We start from the raw sequence: 20,093 nt of genomic DNA, 5'->3' as shown, positions 1-20,093 counted from the left end.
CGGATAAACCCAGGCTTGTAGTGGACTACCGGCGGCTAAATGCCGTGTAAGAACCAGTGACTTTCCCCATGCCCAGGATTGATGACATTTTGACCAGGGTGAGGAAGGGAAAGATATTCACGAAACTGGACCTGAGAGGGGCATACAACCTGATACGAATAAGGAAAGGGGATGAATGGAAAACCACCATGTTCACCCCGTTGGGGGCTTTTGAATATTTAGTTATGCCATTCGGATTGCAATCAGGCTCCGCCTGTTTTCAATCGCTCATGAACCATGTCCTGGGACCTTTGCTCTACAAGAATTGCGTGGCCTTCCTCGATGACGTGCTGATATATTCAGAGAATGAGGAGCAGCATGTAAAGGATGTCAGGGAAGTGCTGAGCCAGCTGCAAGCAAACCAGCTGTGGGTGAAATTGGAGAAGTGTCAGTTTCACACCAAGGAGGTGGAATTCCTGGGGTACCGCCTATCAGACAAGGGATTAGCCATGGATCCAGGCAAGGTCCAGGCGGTGCTGGAATGGAAGACACCGAAAACGAAAAAGGATGTGCAAAGGTTCTTAGGGTTTGGGAACTTTTACCGTAAATTCATCAAGAACTTTGCCCACTTAACGGCTCCCATCACGGACTGTCTAAGCAGCAAGAAGAAATTCGTTTGGACGGCGGAGGCGGAGCAAGCATTTGAGGAATTGAAAAGGGCATTCGCTTCGGAAGAACAGCTCCTGCATGTGGATTTACAAAAACCCATGAGAGTGGAAACTGATGCCTCAGACCGGGCGGTGGGGGCGGTGCTGCTTCAGCCAGGGAGCAATAAGTCGGAATGGAGACCGTGTGCCTTCTTTTCGCGTAAGCTGAACAAATCCGAGAGGAACTACACCGTATATGACCGAGAACTACTCGCCATTCACGAAGCGTTCCGGAGATGGAGACATTTACTAATTGGCGCACAGCATAAGGTGCAAGTGTGTACGGACCACAAGAATTTGGAGTATTGGAGAACGGCACGAGTGCTCAACCAACGACAAGTGAGGTGGGCCCAGGAGTTCTCCAAATTCCATTTTGAAATCTGCTATGTGCCAGGTCCAGAAAACATCAGAGCGGACGCTCTCTCACGCAAACCTGAATATTTGGAGGGGGAGGGAGCGCCTGAAGAGAGACATATTATCCCAGAGGACCACTGGGTGTGTGGGGCGGCCTGGGTGGGGCAAAGAGAACTGGTAGAGGGAACGGTAAATGATGAATACGCCCAGGATAAGCTCAGAGGTTTAAGGAGAGAGGGAGAAGACCCCAGAGGTTTTGAAGAAAGAAACGGGGCATTGTATTACAAAGGGGCACTATATATACCCGAAGGGGAATTGAGGGGGAGAGTACTCAAACAGCTGCACGACAACCCCACAGCGGGGCATTTTGGGCAACACAAGACCATGTGGTTGGTGACCAGGGAGTTTTGGTGGCCCAAGGTGAGGGAGGATGTACGGGAGTATGTGAGAAGGTGTGACCAATGCCAGAGAGCCAAAGGAGAAAGGCGGGCGCCAGCGGGGTTATTAGAACCGTTACCCACACCAGAACGACCGTGGGAGGCGGTATCGATAGATTTTATGACTGATCTGCCTAAATCCCAGGGGAAAACCGCCATACTAGTCGTAGTAGACCTGTTAACTAAGATGGGTCACTTTGTAGCTTGCTCACATGCAGTCACGGCGGAAGAGACAGCGAAATTGTTTGTAGAACATATTTTTAGGCTGCATGGCGCCCCCTTGAGGGTGGTCTCCGACAGAGGGAAACAGTTCACGTCCAGATTCTGGAGGAAACTTATGAGCTTGTTGCACGTAGAGGTCAACTTTTCGACTGCCAGGCACCCTGAGACCAATGGGCAGGCGGAGAGGGCAAATGGTATCCTCCAACAATACCTGAGGTGTTATGTCAATGACAGAGAGAACGATTGGGTCGAAAAGTTGGCGCTAGCGGAATTTGCTTACAATAATGCAGAGAATGTGTCCACCGGGATGAGCCCCTTTTTGGCTAATTATGGGTGCCACCCCAGGGCGTTTCCAGGGGGAGGAGGGGAGAGATGGAGTGTCCCGGCCGCTGAACATTTTGTAGAAGAAATGGAAGCGATCCATCGTCAACTCCAACTCAACTTAGAAAGGGCCAAAGAAGAATATAAGAGGCAGGCAGACAAGAGCAGAAGGGAAGGTGAAACCATTAGGGTGGGGAGTCAGGTCTGGCTATCAACCCAAGGGTTGCCGTTCAAGGGGGGTTGCAAGAAATTGAGACCCAAAAGATTGGGACCATTTGAGGTCATCCAACAGGTCAACCCAGTGGCTTTCAGACTCCGGTTACCGAACCACATGAAACTGCACCCAGTATTCCACAGATCATTACTGTCACCATATAGGGGGGAAGGTGAAGGGGTATCCACACGGGGGCCAGCCATAGAAGAAAGGGAAAGCAGCAACCATGTGGCGGAAATCATCGACTCCAGGTGGAAGGGTAATCAGGTGGAGTATTTGGTCGCGTGGGAAGGGGAACCGGAGTCGGAAAACACCTGGGTGACGGCAGAGGAGGTCCGTGACGAGATCTTGATCGAAACGTTCCACCAAAGGTTCCCCAGGAAACCTCAGCCAGTAGCGAGGTTCCGGAGGGAGTACTTTGGCACCACCGACGATGAGGAGGAACTGGAAGGATTCAGGGAATCGGAGTTGGAAGAAGGAACAGACTCCGATGAGGAGGAGTACTTGGAAACCGGAAACAGCAACAGGTGGAGGGAAGTGTTCGAAACTTCGGAAGATGAGGGAGGTTCCTTCAGGGGTTTTGCTCCCTCGCCTCCCGCAGAGGAGGGGAGGGAAGGGGGTGAAGGGGGCCCTGGAGGGGAGGTGGATGTCAGGGAACTGCCATCTGAGACGCAGGAGGTGAAAGGGCTCACGGAGGGTGAGAGAGACCATTCAGCTGGGGAGGGAACCAGCAGGGGGAGAAGTGGAGTTCCAAGGGAAAGTGAGTCGGAGGGAGGGCTCAGAGACACTTCAAGCGAAAACAGTGGGGAGGTTTCAGGACCTCCTATAGGGACACCCACTCCTCGCCGGAAACTGTCACGCCGAGAGTCCAGAAGACGCGTTTCCGTTAAGGAGCTTTTATGCTGGAAGAAGTTCCGTAAACGCCCACTGTCCGATTCAACGAGCGACTGATGGAGCCATGCTTAAGGAGCTCCGTCACAGACAGAGGTTTGTGGACTTAGCCAAACTCTGAGGGACTAGGATTTTACGCACAAGCAGCTCACCATCCCATCACAGTACCCATTTCACAGAGTAAAAACTAGCAATGCTCAGACAACCATTCCAAACAAAACAGCTACCCTCTAAAAGCAAAGAAAAACCAACAAAAAAGCGTACATCCCCTGCAAAAAGACAGGCATCCCCCTCCCAACCAACCCGAGAGAGAGAGAGAGAGAGAGAGAGAGAGAGAGAGAGAGAGAGAGAGAGCAGGGGCCTTGGTGGGTGCCAAGGGTTTTGGCTGAGGGTGCTGTGGTTCCCCTGGGTGCCATATTGGGCAATCTAGACATCGAACAATGCCAGCCATGTAGACTTAAACAAAACAGGAGATTCATCTAATAACATGGAGGTGTCTGTCTTTGCGGTCTGGACGCTTGGCAAATGCCCTCATTTATCATGATGATGTTGCGGTGTTGGAAAGCTGGCCTGGAGCAACTGATTCTGTCTTCAAATCAGTGGACAAATGAATAGGCTGTTAAAAGAGCCATCTAATGGTAATTAATTTTTGCTCATTATCCATCCAGGGTGGATTTGAATGACCAGCTGAGCCCATCAAGTTCTTTGTGTCTTGTTTCAGTAAACCTACTGAGGCTTCTCCCCCAACCCTCATTTGATAATAAAAAGGAGAAGAGGTAGAAGAAAAGATTTGAAAACATTTCTTTTAGAAAAGGAAGATTAATCCGAAGCAGTAGGCATGACTGAAATAACTGGGAAGATTTTATAACACTAAGTATATGCTAACAGACAGTAAGAATCCATTATTACAGCATTAAAATGCAGCACTAGTTTAGCAATCTATTAAAACCGGAGATGCTTGGCTTGTTGGTTAATTAAGCCAAAAGGCACAAGAATGGAGTACGATTATCTCGGAAGATAATCACAGCGCTGGTGTTTTTACAAGCCACATGCCCTGCAAAACGGCCTAACAATGTTAAGGCACATGACACTTGCTTCAAGGCCTCTCGCTGTTTTTGTGCATATGCATGGAAGTTGTTAATACAAAATGTTTGTGATTACCTTCCAAAGCCTTCAACTTGCTGCACACCCCTATTATATACTGTATACTCGTAGCCTGATGCTGAGACCATGTGGTACCCAAATTACATGCATGTGCTTGCACCCTTTTAAATGTGCAGAATGGAACAGAGGGCTGTAACGCTGACTCCTGTGATTGGCGGCGCTTCAGCCCCTAGACCAGCCTTGGCCAACCTAGTTTCCTCCGCATGTTTTGAACTACAACTCCCATCAGCCTGTGCTGGCTGGGGCTGATGGGAATTGTAGTCTAAACCACCTGGGATACCAGGTTTGGAAAAGGTTGCCCTAGATTATACATCCCTGAAGCAATCCACCCACCTGTGCAGTGTGCATTTGGGACAGCCCTTTGTCCCTTTGTTTAACTTAAGGAAAGAGGACCGTATGGCAGACAACCATGTTGAGTGAATTTACCTTCATTTGAAGCTTCCTTCAAATGTTGGTTTTGCTTCCTCGAGGGACTTTCAGCCATGTCCGAGGAGAAGGAGCCGTCAGAGGGAGAAAGGCTTCCATCTAACGAGCTTATTACCAGCTGAATGAGGCTTCACAGTAAGTGGGGTGGTTCCATTTGTTGGGTGAAATGTTACGTTAATACAGTGGTACCTCAGTTCTCAAACGAAATTTGTTCGGCTTCTGAAATGTCTGAAAACCGAGGCTCAGCTTCCCATTGGTTGCAAGAGCTTCTTGCACTCAGCGGGTTTTCGGGTTCCGTAAAACATTTGAAAACGGAAGCATTTACTTCCAGGATTTCAGCGTTCGGGAACTGAAATGTATGACAACGGAGCTGTTCGGGAACTGAGGTTCCACTGTAATGGCTGGATCTAAGGTAAAAAGTAAAGGTACCCCTGCCCGTACGGGCCAGTCTTGCCAGACTCTAGGGTTGTGCGCTCATCTCACTCTATAGGCCCTGAGCCAGCGCTGTCCGCAGACACTTCCGGGTCACGTGGCCAGTGTGACAAGCTGCATCTGGCGAGCCAGCGCAGCACACGGAACACCGTTTACCTTCCCGCTGGTAAGCGGTACCTATTTATCTACTTGCACCCGAAGGTGCTTTCGAACTCCTAGGTTGGCAGGCACTGGGACCGAACGACGGGAGCGCACCCCGCCGCGGGGATTCGAACCGCCAACCATGCGATTGGCAAGTCCTGGGCGCTGAGGTTTTACCCACAGTGCCACCCGCGTCCTCTAATGGCTGGATCTAGACACATCAAAAAATTGTTTCAGGAAAATGTGTTGTAAACCTCATAATGGGAAATTGCGTTGGTGAAAAACGGAACTCTACAGCGTCATCTGGTGTCACAGTGTTATAAGGCATTTAAAATTCTTTTTCTTTACTAATATAGCTGAGTCCTATGTCAATTCCCTTGCTGGGGTCATTCACAGAACTGGGCAAATAGCTTGAGAGAACCTTTGCACTAGGTGGACTTGCTGTTTTAAAACAATCACTGCCTGTTGGTATTGATTTCTTATGGATTATTATTTTGTTTTATGGTGGTTTGTGGATTTTATTGCTTTTGTTTGCTGCTTCGCAGGCCTTTATTTATTTTTTGCAGTGAATGCAAGTAACTGAAATCTCATTGAAGGCAAAGAGAATAAAACTGTCTCTGTTTGTTCTTCTCTTTCATCCTCCACACATCCATGCCCTGATCCAGCCCCATATGTGGAACCAAACTTCCATGGGTATCATCAGTTGCTGGATCAGGGGCTGCATACGTAACCCAAATGTCTGTGAAGTGATGCCTTGGTTTGTCCATACTGCTTTGTTTTTGGCGGGATGTGCATTTGGATTGTCACTGAAATAATAAAACTGAAAACTGAAATGTGTGAGAGCAAGGCTGAGCAAGTGAAGGTTGGAATGTGAAGGTCATGCTTTTTAAGAGAACCATGAAAGGAGGACGGAAGGACATGCGTTCAGGAGGTTTGGCTAAAACTGTTAAGGACAGTTCCTTGTGATTAAACCAGTGGAAGCTAGTAGAAGGAAGTACTGGCATATAAGGGCATAACTGCCCCTTTGCTTCCATGTGCTTTTTTTTCATATTTGGTGTGTCACCCGTCAGCTGCATGCTGTTGGAGGTTGTGTTGCCTTGGCCTTGTAATTCCCAAATAAACATCCTGGTTAATGGACAGTTGGAGTCTGGATCTTATTGGCCATCCAGGAAGAACCCACACGATATATTGGGTATTGAACCCCAACATTTCCCCAATGAGATGAGCCTGGATGTGTATGCCACTGAAAGCAAAGTAGAGACAGCATCTTCACTCAGATGTGCATTCATCTTAACCTCCCACCCTTAATATCCTGTTCCATGAAGTGATAGCTTACTTCCACATTATGGGGTGCAGGGGTGGGGATATTCGTTTGGTTTGCAGATCTATCTAATTTGTCTTCCTGAACCAATAAATTAATAAATCCCCATGAATGGAAAGTGGAGAAAAACTGAAATTCACAGATCTATCCATCCCTATTCCTCCTTCAGATCCCAGCTGCTTGATGGAGAAAACTGCCTGCTCCTTCTATGCACTGAGGAGCCACAGTGGAGACTTGTAACGTATCTCCCACTTGCTTCAGATGCAGTTAAGGACAGGTAGCAAGTGAAACTAATTTACCCACTGGTAGCTGCCACGGATGCAGAAGTCTGCCGAGTGCATCGCTACACGCAGCAAGATCAGGCTTTTCAGGGTGGCCTGTATAATTACTTTTTGTAAAATATCACTCCTTGTGATGCATTAGATTTTGCTGCTGTAACGACGAGGGAATTTATGTTCCTAAGGGTCCTTTTTAACGCATCGTTGAGTGTTCTTTATTTCCTTTGGACATCAATTACAAAAAATAAATCCATTTAATTGCCTAAGGCTATATACTCCAGAAATCTCTTAGAAGGAGATTTCCAAAATAAGGTCAATAGAATGCAGCTACCTGAAATGCAAAGGAATTAGACTTCACATTTTCAGCTGCTGCTGGTAGGTAAGGGTTCGGATTGTTAACCTTTGATTTTATTGTCATGAATTTTTATTCGTGTATTTCTAGCCACACCCCGCATTGATTAACAACCCCAAGGTGGATTGCATTTAAAATCCTCAAAAAGTCCAGTTCATAACACAACAGAATCAGATAAAATATAAAGATTAAGAGAAACATACCATTTAAGAATGCACACAGTCTCGTCACATTAAACTCTTGCAAAACCCCGGGCAAAGAGAAGTTAGCAATTGGTGCTGAAAAGCAGACAAAGTCAGGGCTATTCATACTTCAGAAGGAAAGGCATTCCATACAAGAGATGCCAACACCGAGAAGACCCTGCTTGACTTTCGTGGGCATGAAAGCTTATGCCATGATACATTTGTTAAGTCTTTAAAGGTACCATGAGATTTGGGCTTCCTGCAATTGATGTAATGACTTGGGATTAAACAGTCCAGGAAACTTCTCTCACCACACAGATATGGTCAAGGTACAAGGGGGCTCTGTGAGTTGAAACTTGGCAACTAGGGTATAACATCTTGTTGTTTGATTGATTGGTTAGATTAATTGGATTAAAAACATTTTGATTGATTGAAAGAACAACTCCATTTAACTATGCAAGAGTCTTAAAAAGAAATAATTGGTATACAACATTGTATATAATCCACTTAATTTTATTTATTATTTCATAAAATTTATGCATCGCTTGATTGTAAAAAAACAACAACCTCAAAGCCGTTTACAAAAAAGATAAAACAGTAAGGTGAGGTAAAGTATAATAAGCATAATTATTGTACTTACATGCAGGTCCCACTATCCAAACACTTGCTGTTTGAAAAGTCAATTATCAAAACACAAGTGATTAGTACCCAAGCCTTGCTATGCACACTGCAGATTCAGATAGCCAAACAACCAGACCTGTGTTGTTGTAAACAAATAAGCAGTCTTAAACAAACCTTACTTCTTTGTGTTTTACTGGTCCACGGCAGCCATTTTGCCAAAAACAATGGGGGGGGGATAGAATCATAGAATTGTAGAGTTGGAAGGGATCCTGAGGGTGATCTATTCCAACCCCCTGTGGTGCAGGAATCTCATCTAAATCCTACATGAGAAATGGCCATCTAACCTCTACTTATAAACCTCTAAGGAAGGAGCGTCCCCTCAATTTCTTCATCCAAGTCTTTTCTAAAGATGTTGAACAACAACGGGCTGAGGACAGAACCCTTTGGCTCCCCACTTGACACTTTTCCCCAAGATGATGAGGAACCATTAGTGGAGAGCTTTATTTCCTACCTTGTTTGCCTTTTGCAAGATTTCAGAGGGTTTTCCTGCGTTTCCCCCTGTCAAAATTACATGGTCAGGAACGCATTAGAAATTTCCCCATAGAAATCATTGGAAATGATTGACTCGTTATGCGAACAATTTCCTGAGAACACATTGCATTCCCTAGCAAGACCTGCAAGAATTCCTCCACTTGCTGCAAACTTCAGGTGGCTGTCTGTATCAGGTACCCACAGAGTTAAAGTGGACCAGTGGCTGTAGCACCACGGAGAGCTCCAAGTGAGCTGGCGAAGAATTGAGGCTTAGAAGTTTCTATCCCCAGCCCATGCTTCCCAGGCTCCAGTGCCTCCTTGGGCCTGAAGGTTGTGGCTCTTAAAGGGCCTGTTCACTGGTCTGAAGTGCTAGAGGAACTGGACATGGAGCAAAGGGTTAATTTCCTTCACAGGCACCAATCGTCCCATGGATGAGATAAGCCACAGGTGCAAGGTCAGCCAAGCCAGTTGCTATGGTAACGGCCCAGGGCTGACTATATAAGTGATTAAGGCATGTCAGCTCAGTAGTCAGTCAGTGAATCTTGAGAATGGAGTCGAAGTCTGTGTTATGTCTTGAAAACGGAGCAACAGAGATACTCATTGTTTGGATATATCTGTATCTGAAAAATCCTACAAGCTGTATAAGGATGCAGGTAGCGCTGTGGTCTAAATCACTGAGCCTCTTGGGCTTGCCAATCAGATGGTCAGTGGTTCAAATCCCCGCAATGGGGTGAGGTCCCGTTGCTCTGTCCCAGCTCCCGCCAACCTAGCCGTTCGAAAGCATGCCAGTGCAAGTAGATAAACAGGTACCGCTGTGGCGGGAAGGTAAATGGTGTTTCCATGCACCCTGGTTTCCATCACAGTGTTCTGTTGTGTCAGAAGTGGTTTAGTCATGCTGGCCACATGACATGGAAAGCTGTCTGTGGACAAGCACTGGCTCCCTCAGCCTGAAGCGAGATGAGCCCCATACCCCATAGTCACCTTTGACTGGACTTAACCATCCAGGGGTCCTTTACCTTTACAAGCTGTATGCACAGATCAAGACCAGGAACTATTACTGAAGCCTAATCTTCTAAGGCGGTAAACTATTTTGGACCCTATGTGATGACTAGAACTGGGGGCTTCCTCCTCTGTGTGGGTATCTCACGTCAGATTCCCGACATGAAGATGAGCACATCTTTGCCTTTCTGTGGCTTCCTGCCTTGTACCCTGCTGGTGCCACTGGGCAGATGAGTCAGTGTTGAGGGCAGCATCTGTGAGGCCCAGGAGCCTGGCTCAGTTCTTCACCTGATGCTATAGCAGCTCCAGACTTGACTGGCTCCTCCTCATCTGAGCTCAAGGCTGGAGCCATGACAATTTTGTTGTTGTTGTTTAGTCGTTTAGTTGTGTCCGACTCTTCGTGACCCCATGGACCAGAGCACGCCAGGCACTCCTGCCTTCGGAGCCATGACAATAGCTGGCGCCATTTTGAAAGAGGCGTTCTTTCTTCTCTCCACACATGAGGGGGGATACCTTTTCTCAGATGGTGCCTCTGCAACAAGTGCGGATTTCATGTAAACACAAAGTATGCCATTTCTTTCATCCATATTCGCTTATATGCAGATTTAATTGATAAGGAGTCAATTGGTTAAAAACCCATGAAATTAATCAACCAAGATTTCTTCAGATCAGGCTGCAGCAATTCTGGCAACCCTAACCAGCCTTGATTGTTTAATGGGAACATTTCCAGGAGGAGGAAAGCCAGCTTTCAAATTACACAGCCTCTTCTTCAGACTGTGTGCCGCATTTTAAGAGTCCAAGATGGGTTGCAAAAGTTTCTTTATTTTATATCCCATATTTACAGTAACAGAGAGGCCCAAGGAGGTGAATTTCACAGAAAATTAATAGAAACAAAGAAAGAAGGATCGGTTTAATTTTCCCTCCACGTTCACATGGGTATAAAACAACAGCCAAACATCAGTTATTCATGCTAATGGCTGGGAGACCCATTGCAGCAGATGCTGGAATTTTGCAAATTAGCAAGTTAAGCATTCAAGTCCAATAAAACAGTCAAAAGCACTGTAGCCTTAAATGTAGCCGTTCGTTTCTTTTGACACTTTTAATTTAGAGCAATGTGTTCACCACTATGCTCTGGAACACGCCTGTATATAAAGGTAGTATGGTTTCTTTTCTCTCTCTCTTTTAATTTGTAAAAACAATAATAATATTATTCACGCTGGGAAAGGAATACGGCGCTTGCTATCTCAGTAGCACAGCCGCTTTCAGCCAATACAGGGCCGTGCTATTAAATCTCAGTTGGCACAAAGCAAGCAGGCTTTATCAGGGTTGCAGATAATCAAAGTGAGAATTAGTGAGGCTTGACTATAGATATTTCAGTAAATAAAAGAGCTATTTTTGCCTGACATATTGATGCCCCTAATACAGCCATAAGTGCTTGTTCGGTACTTTGCTTGCTCCAACATATATATTCAAGGAAAACAAGATGCTGCGGTGTGCTATGAGGATGCAGCAGTAATTCCTGGTTCAGGCCAGAGGTTTGCAACCCTTACCTCCCCCTCTGTTTTTGCCAAGCATTCTCATCTTCTGAGACTCAAGCTCCACATGTGTCTACCTCCACACTTTTCTCTATCCTTGAGGACAGGAAATAAACCCACCATCTTGCTTGGGTATGCATGTTTAGTTACACCAAGATGCTCATTAGCGCTGTATAGAAACTAGACTGGATGGGTTCTTGCCATAATGGCTTCGAAACAAATAGACATGAAAGGAAAGGAAAGAGTGATGAGGAGGGAAGAGGACAACCAACAAATCTGTTGGTTGTTCTCTTCCCTCCTCATCCCTTATTCCTTTTCTATCATGTCTATTTGTTCCATAGTTCACATGAAACTCACATAATAGCCAGGTGGAGAAATGGGCACTGGTGGAGACAAGGCTAGGAGGGGGATGAACCATTTGGCACTTGGTCTTGGCCTAGATGAAGAGTGGGGAACTTCAGGCCCAAGGATTGAATGGAGCCCTTGAAATTCTCCCCAGGCCACACCACTCACTGGTCCTCCCCCCCCCCCGTGTTTTTGCCTGACTGGAATGTGTCCTTTCTCCCCAGTCATTTTTCTTGTTTTCCATTTAAATATAAGAGCAGCCTAGACAGCATCTTAAAAAGCAGAGACATCACCTTGCCAACAAAGGTCCATATAGTTAAAGCTATGGTTTTCCCAGTAGTAATGTATGGAAGTGAGAGCTGGACCATAAAGAAGGCTGATTGCCGAAGAATTGATGCTTATGAATTATGGTGCTGGAGGAGACTCTTGAGAGTCCCATGGACTGCAAGAAGATCAAACCTCTCCATTTTGAAGGAAATCAGCCCTGGGTGCTCACTGGAAGGACAGATCCTGAAGCTGAGGCTCCAATACTTTGGCCACCTCATGAGAAGAGAAGACTCCCTGGAAAAGACCCTGATGTTGGGAAAGATGGAGGGCACAAGGAGAAGGGGATGACAAAGGACGAGATGGTGGGACAGTGTTCTCGAAGCTACCAGCATGAGTTTGACCAAACTGCGGGAGGCAGTGGAAGACAGGAGTGCCTGGCGTGGTCTGGTCCATGGGGTCACGAAGAGTTGGACACGACTAAACGACTAAACAACAATAAGAGCAGCATATAACTACAGCAACTTGTCCAGCGGTACATTCTTATTAAGTTCCATATGCAGTACATAGCACACAAGCACTATGCTTATTTATGTATTATCAGTTCAAGTAGCCTCTCCACAGAGATTCTTGTGTTAAGGGTGGGAAAAAAGTACCTTCTGTCTCTATTTATAAAGGCAAAGAAAGGAAGCCAAGACTCGCCAAAAGTGTCTATCCTTGAACTGCCTTTAATTACCCTTCTGTGGTGAGATAGAGCCACAATCCAAATCTTATTTAACCAGATTTCAATGGGATTGTTTCCAACTTTGGACTATTGCTAATTCTTGATAACAGGGAATGTGTCCTTGAGCTCTGACACTGCCCCTTGCTTGCCCCAAATGGAGAATAGAGATGGATGTCGGCAGTGCTTTTCTTCTAGAAAAAAGAGGTTTCGTACTCACCATGAAGTTGTTACAGCAAATGCCATACTTTTAACCAGTGCTTTTCTTCTTGAAAAAAATGTGCTGGTACTGCGTACCCCTGAGTACCCTCAGAAAAAAGCACTGATAACATCCCTCATATGGGGAGAAGACAAGAGCAAAGCAGTAATATTCAGCAAAGCAGCTCTAATTCATGAACCCCTGATGACTCTGAAGTCAGCTCATCTTCAGTGCTGCCGGAGTTTATCTGAAGTCCTTTGCAGTCAGTGTGGTGTAGTGGTTAAGAGCAATAGACTCGTAATCTGGGGAACCGGGTTCGCGTCTCCGCTCCTCCACATGCAGCTGCTGGGTGACCTTGGGCTAGTCACACTTCTCTGAAGTCTCTCAGCCCCACTCACCTCACAGAGTGTTTGTTGTGGGGGAGGAAGGGAAAGGAGAATGTTAGCCGCTTTGAGACTCCTTCGGGTAGTGATAAAGCGGGGTATCAAATCCAAACTCTTGGAGTCACTGTTCTCACTCTTATGGGCATCGAGACAGCAATGAGAATATAAACTAAAGTACTGTGCAAAGCTAAAACTGATATTTGTTGCTCCGCTCACTTTTGCCCCTGACTCCACCCTCTACTGGCCTGCAACCCTTGGCAGGTTCCCCAGAAGGGAATGCCATGCTAATGAAAGGTTTCCCCGATCCCTGACCCAGTTGTTGGAAGAGTATTTCTTTCTTGCCTGACCTCTAATGTAACTATGCAGAGTGACTATGGACATCTCTCCTTTCCCCATAACTAGCAAAGCCCACCCCCACCAGTGTGAAATTATGAGGATATACTTTATTTGCATAATTTACGCAGGTTGCAGCTTTTCTTGCTGTTGAATTCAGGCTACCTGGGCAATGGGGTTTTTTTTTTAAACCACAGTGTGCCTCAAGCTGGCCATAACAGTTTTACAAATCGCAGGACCAGGTGGTTGAGAAAGGAGCTCCAGGCCTATGTGCTTCAGAAACTCTCACTTTTGACATGACAGACATACTTTTTCACCAAACGTTCCCCAGTTGCTTGTGCTCAGCCCTGGTCATGTGGTTAGCAAGAAATCCTTTTGTGATTTTAAGATTTATCCCTGAAGTAAGTGGCTGATGCATACTAGAATGATATTAAAGTGAAGCACCCTTTTCTGGCCACCACCACAATCTCCATAGAAACCGGCTGAGTATATCATTAAAATGTAGCTGTTAAAGAGCCATTTTATAGCCTTTTTAAATGCATGGAATACGTTACAATCCATCTCATCTGTCCCTACAAAAGCCCAGCCAGTTAGTCTCCATTTTATAGCAAAGGGCCTGCAGCTGAGACATTACAGGTTGGTAGACGGAGGCTACCCATGCAAACTTGTAGTTGAACTTGCAGTCAAACATGAGTCCTAGTTGGTGCATGAAGGGGTTAAGACAATAGAGCTTGATTCCTAGACTCAGCTGGGTCACACCCCCTCTTCTTTTATGAGAAATCACTTAAAACCTTCTCTTCCTGTTCCTTCCCTCTTCTCGCCATGTAATCACCCAGGATGGATGTGTCTGAACTTGCTGCAGGTTTAGACCACATGTTGGAAACTATATTGTGTATTTTGCACCCAGGATTAATCTAGCTGTGTTCTCCTTGCTGCTGTATTGGACAATGAATCAGACCCTTGGATTTAGTAAGTAAAGCATTTTAAACGTACTTAACAGTATGTGGTCTGTTCATTGCAAGAGGGGTAAATAGAAACAGAGGAACGCTGTTTGCAAGCGGACTATAAATGGGGTAAAAGGCTTAACAGCCTGCATTCCTAACGCTTCCCTGTGCTGCTTGACTTTGTGACTCTGCTACTGGGGGCTCTCTCCTGCTGGTAAAGGTAAAGGTAAAGGTACCCCTGCCCCTACGGGCCAGTCTTGCCAGACTCTAGGGTTGTGCGCCCATCTCACTCAAGAGGCCGGGGGCCAGCGCTGTCTGCAGACACTTCCGGGTCACGTGGCCAGCGTGACAAGCTGCATCTGGCGAGCCAGAGCCGCACACGGAAACGCTGTTTACCTTCCTGCTGGTAAGCGGTCCCTATTTACCTACTTGCACCCGGGGGTGCTTTCGAACTGCTAGGTTGGCAGGCGCGGGACCGAGCAGCGGGAGCGCACCCCACCACAGGGATTCGAACCGCCGACCTTTCGATTGGCAAGTCCTAGGCGCTGAGGCTTTTACCCACAGCGCCACCCGCGTCCCTTACTCTCTCCTGCTGGAGAGACTGTTAAAACCCACATTTTGAATCCAGACACCCAGCTGATACTTTTATTATTCACCCCAAACACATGGGTCACAGGGGTTGTATATTTTTCCTCCTTCAGAACTGAGATTACAAGGGAAGCCCAGTGCTTGATCCGCTGGCTTATGCAGAAACCTTAGGCTGCTTCCACTGTGAGTTTTCAGAGTTGGAATCTGCGGTTTCTCAAGGCAGCCTTTTCACACCTGAAGTTTTCTCTGCCTGCTTGGCAAAGGCCAGGCAGATTTTGCAGCCTGAGCTCTCATTTCAGTAATAGCGCTTGGAAGGCTCAGTAGGCTTTTTCCAAATAAGTTTAAATCAGTCTCTAGTTTCCTGTGTTTCTGCTGTGATGGCTGATGTTTGCCCACAAAGTTGTCAGCTGGAGAAAAAGGTTGCTTGCTAATCAGTTTTTTGGGAGATTGTGTTACCTTGGACCGTGATGCAAAAGTTTTTACAGGTTGCAAAGTGTATCTTTTCTCCATGCTTCCCAGCCCTGAAATTCCAGGGGTTTAATGTCAAGGAGTGAAGCTATGGATAGGTTATCATTGCAGATAGACATACGTCAGGTTGTGGTGATCTTCAAGGAGATTTCCTCAAACCTTGTCAATCTCAAGGCTACCTGTGTCAGTTCTCACCCCCCTCAGAAACATAATGGGTGAGATGTTTAGTGAGGAATCTTAAAATGCTATTTTAAATGTGCATTCTGTACTTGACCTTCTTCGTCATGTTCTGTTTTGAAATCTTTTAAGAGAACGTTTTTTTGTTCACTGTTAATTACGATGCAAAGATATACTTTGTATTTGACTTTCATCGGTAATGTTTGATTCTGGATTGTTTTGTTTGATGTTTTAGCGTAGGCTGTAAACTGCTGTCAGTCCCCCCCCCCAAAAAAAATATACAATGGTCTAGAAATGAAATGAATAACAATAATAATAAGTTCCAGGTTTGTTTCTGTGGAAAATGAGACACTTTTCTCAGAGCAGACAGCAAAATTAGGCAATCTGGGCAGATACGTGAGAGCAGTCCTCTAGTTGAGGAGTTTCCCCCTCTTTCCCCAGAATGTGCTGGAATTTGAGGATCAGATTGTTTAGAAAGCTGACTCTCCCCTCCAAGGTCTGAAAGGTCAGGGGAGCATTTCCAAGGGCAGGGACAAAAAAGTTCATTGGCTTTTCCAGAGGGACACAGTCAAATAAATTAGTAGATACAAATTCCCTCAGGACTTTTTTCATGTGTTTGCAAAAGGTCCCCTCTACCCATCCAGAAGACCTTGTAATACATATATGTGGAAGCACTTAAAAGGGCAGCTTTCTCTCCTAAATAGCTACACTTTAAAACCGATAAATAAAATAATCGCCTCAGGAGTCCATGAGGAATTTTAAGGGTTCCCCTAGAAAAGGGGTCTGAGTTAGCCCGGTGGATGAAACTGAAAGATGGACTTGTCTTTTATTCAAGTTTCACGAGGCTTCAGCTGTAGCCTTCGAAAATGCACAATTCCTTCTCTTTTATAAAGGTTTTCAATTCATTGGCTTAAGGAACTCCTGGTATACACACCTCCAGTGGACCTTAGTTTTTCTGTACAATATGTGTAACTTGACTAAGACCTGCACATGGTAGTAGATAAAAGCTCAGGTGCTATTCTCTGGGGGTTTTTTCCCTGTCTGGAACTTGGCAGTTCGATATTAAATGAAGTGTATGCTTTAAATACTAGATAAATGTTCTTTATTCCTTTCTTTGACATATATTCCCTCTGGAGAGTTCTGAGCCTGTTTTTTTTAATAGAATCAAGGACAAGAAGATGCTTCTTTCTATATTGGCTTATTAAGAGGAGGAGAAGCCTCCAAGCCTTTCTCGTCGTCTGTTTACCTTCTTAAACACCAGTTTAAGAACCTGTTCCCTGAAGCTGCCAACTTACTGGATTGTTTTACTACTTGTGATAACATTAGAAAGGAGGGTTTTCAGAACTCGTGATGTGGGTTTCATTCATGTAAAGTGGTGCTTGGGACAAACCCTTTGTTTATCCAGAGATAAATTCCTGTTTTTCCTCCCACTGTTCACAGGCAGTAGTTTTGTCCTCCCCAATCCAGCCCTTTATGTTCTCAGAAATAAAAATGGCATACGCTAGATGTGAGAAGAGACCTGCAATATTAGCTACATTGGGTTTTGGAGTTTTAAAGATCTCTTATTTTATTTTTTTGTCTCTCCTTTGGAGGAGCTCTCTATTTATTGTTTTAATTTCCATTTCCTGTGTGTATCATTGACTCGGAGGCACTGAGCAACCGGCCCCCTTGGGGACTTTGCAGCTAATGAGAGGCACTGCTTTGGTCCTGGACATATGTGAAGCAGCTCCCTTTGAGCATCCACAAAGCAATTCGAACTCTGTGTGTTTCCTTCCTGTGACACAGCATCTGTTAGGATGGTTCTGCAAAAGATTCTGCAGCAGTAGAGTGGAGCCTAGGGCCCCCTGCTCTGATTTATCCCACATGTTAGGTGTGTCCTCCAGCATCATCTGGCAAAAACATAAATTTCTCTCACTGTTGAATTTCTGTTTGATGATGATGATGGAGGACATTCTGCCCTTCCTCAGCTGTCAGCCATAACCCACCCAGGGACCTCATGGTAAAGGGGCAGGTAAGAAATCCTTCTCATAATTTCAAAGCTTACTCGAGAGTCTTTGGTGGGGAAGACTTAACCCTTGCAAGACTACTTCTACATGCTTGGCAATTTTCTTTTTCTTTAGCCATGCTTTCTAGCAGTTTTCCTTTGAAAAGATTTTAAATTAAATGCCCTGTAATTTCCTGGATCCCCTTCTAAAAATTGATGTTGTATTAGCCACTTTCCAGTCCTCAGGTATGGCGGCCGATCTCGGAGTCAAGTTACATATTTTTGTTAGAAGCTCATCAATTTTGCATTTGAGTTGCTTAAGAAAGTCTCATGTGGATATCATCTGGACCTGGTCATTTGCTCGTATCAAATTTGCCAGTAAGGCCTAGAATTTAATCTCTCATTGCCACTGTTTACCTCAGTTTCACTACCATTTACCACAGAGCCTGGATGTGTGAATGCACAGGTCACTCAAAGAATAGTAGTTGCACATAAACAGCCCTGGACTTTTGTCCTAGATTCATTTCTTTGGTTATGAGGCTTAAAGACTAAAATATTTTTAATGGCCCCCTTTAAAATGTAATCTTTCTCTTTTGTTTTAGGTTTACCAGCCTTTGCTTAAACGATATAAGGAACTTGAGCAACAGGTACTGAATAGGCCAAAGGAACAACATATGAGAGAACCAAAAAAACCAGTCTAAAACCTTCTTTAAACAGGAAAAGCAAAAGCAAGCCGGCTGCTTTGAAAGCCTGAAGTCCGGGACTCTGAGAATACCTGCACTTTTTTCAAAGTTTGTAGCTTCGGACAAACATTTGGGCAGTGCTAAATGAAAACTGATGGCTTACTCTACCAGTTACCATGTTTTTACCCAAAAAGAACCTGGAAATCTGATTTAATTTTTGTAAGAGATCACTGAAGATTTTTGTATTCACACGTCCTTTTCAAAGAATTCAGTTCTGTGGGCAAAAGTAACCCTGTATTGTAGCTCTACCCTCATTAACCAGCTTGGAGCTGGGTAGATGTTTCCCGGGTTACGGTGCTGGATTGTAAAGTCCTGCACAGCTTCATGTAGTCTTTCCTTTCTATATCCCCTTTTCCAACACAAATAAAAAAGGAGAAATGACTTAAATTCTTTGAAAATTTGAATTGCATATGCAAAATAAATGCAAACAATAAATTTGATTTGCACCATTTGTTCCATGTGCAGTATTTGGTTATTTCTGATGCAGAATTCATAGCAGGAACCAGAACGTGAATCTTGGGAGCTGGGACAAGGTTAGAGGCCAGCTCAGGAATGGAGAAGGGATGCTTATTTCTGGAGAAAGAGGACATTCTGGATTAAAGGCCACTCCACCATTCCCTGTCTGGCATGTGTTTCCCAGCTGAGATGTCTCTGCTTCTAAGGAGTGTAGAGAGGTGAGGCATGAACTTGCCCCACAAAAACTTAAGAGCCAACTCTGCCCCTCTCCTAAAGACTGATGCTAAATGGCCTTTCTCTTTCTTTTCAAGGAAGAACACCTTTAGCTTTGCTTGTTTCATTGGAAAGCTAATAAACTGCAATAGTTGCACAGCTTCATGGTAGAGGTTTCTGCCTTCCTATCATAAACTTATATATGATGCTTCAGTGAGGAAGGATCCTTATGCAGCATTTTTTCAAATGTATCGCCTTACAATTTTGGGGAAGGGGGAGTGCAGGGTTACTGCAAGAGATCCGTATCAGGCAAGGCAACATTTAACTCAGCCAAATGATCGGTTCAACTAACCCAGCACTAGGAATGGACAAACTTCCCCCTCTTTGACTTACATAGCATCTAGGTTTTCTCATCATTCTTTGTGAATACTTAAAAAAAAGAAAATGAAAGCGAAGCGTATGTGTTTGCGTGTTTTAATATTTAGAAATCATCTCAAAACCCAGGTGAGGCATCTTACATCCCCTAAAGAAACAAGCAAGCAAACAAACAAACCTTATGTGAAGAGGCAGGTAATTAGTGTTGGGTTATGAGGTGGCGCTGTGAGTTAAACCACAGAGCCTAGGACTTGCTGATCAGAAGGTCGGCGGTTCAAATCCCGTGGCTCGGTCCCTGCTCCTGCCAACCTAGCAGTTTGAAAGAACGTCAAAGTGCAAGTAGATAAATAGGTACATCTCTGGCGGGAAGGTAGACAGCATTTCCGTGCGCTGCTCTGGTTCGCCAGAAGCGGCTTAGTCATGCTGGCCACATGACCCAGAAGCTGTACTCCGGCTCCCTCGGCCAATAAAGCGAGATGAGCACCGCAACCCCAGAGTCGGTCATGACTGGACCTAATGGTCAGGGGTCCCTTTAGCTTTACCTTTATGAGGCACAGAGCAGTTCCTGGTGTCCAATTCATATGGCCTGCTAACTTAGGGTTGCCCTAAACCAGGAAAATCCGGACATGTGACAGCCCTAAGCTAACTAGGGATATCAATTCAGGTTTCTCCCAGTTTTTTCCAACCTTAAGTCTAGCTTGTCACATTTTCGCATCAGTACCTTTACCTTTGACAGAATCTGGTCACCCTTTTTCTCTTTTATGGAAGAAGAATGGGATATTTCCATACCACC

General features: G+C 45.2%; 1 protein-coding gene across 5 annotated transcripts in view; it reads left to right on the top strand.

Moving 5' to 3' along the window:
- Positions 1 to 18,707, top strand: part of XYLB (xylulokinase) — a 126,859-nt gene extending 108,152 nt beyond the window's left edge. For 4 of the 5 annotated variants that reach the window (XM_053410126.1, XM_053410127.1, XM_053410130.1 and 1 more), the window contains one exon: positions 18,116 to 18,707. In XM_053410126.1, the coding sequence (XP_053266101.1) occupies positions 18,116 to 18,214 (99 nt within the window). In that variant the 3' untranslated portion in view covers positions 18,215 to 18,707. Of the gene's footprint in view, positions 1 to 14,188; positions 14,322 to 18,115 lie in introns of all 5 variants that reach the window. The other variant, XR_008332951.1, reaches the window with a different exon arrangement.
- Positions 18,708 to 20,093: the final 1,386 nt, after the last annotated feature.

Source organism: Podarcis raffonei, chromosome 12 (genome assembly GCF_027172205.1).
Source record: "Podarcis raffonei isolate rPodRaf1 chromosome 12, rPodRaf1.pri, whole genome shotgun sequence".
NCBI lineage: Eukaryota > Metazoa > Chordata > Lepidosauria > Squamata > Lacertidae > Podarcis > Podarcis raffonei.
The sequence above is the reverse complement of the archived record's forward strand: the minus strand, read 5'-3'. Positions and strand labels throughout refer to the sequence as shown.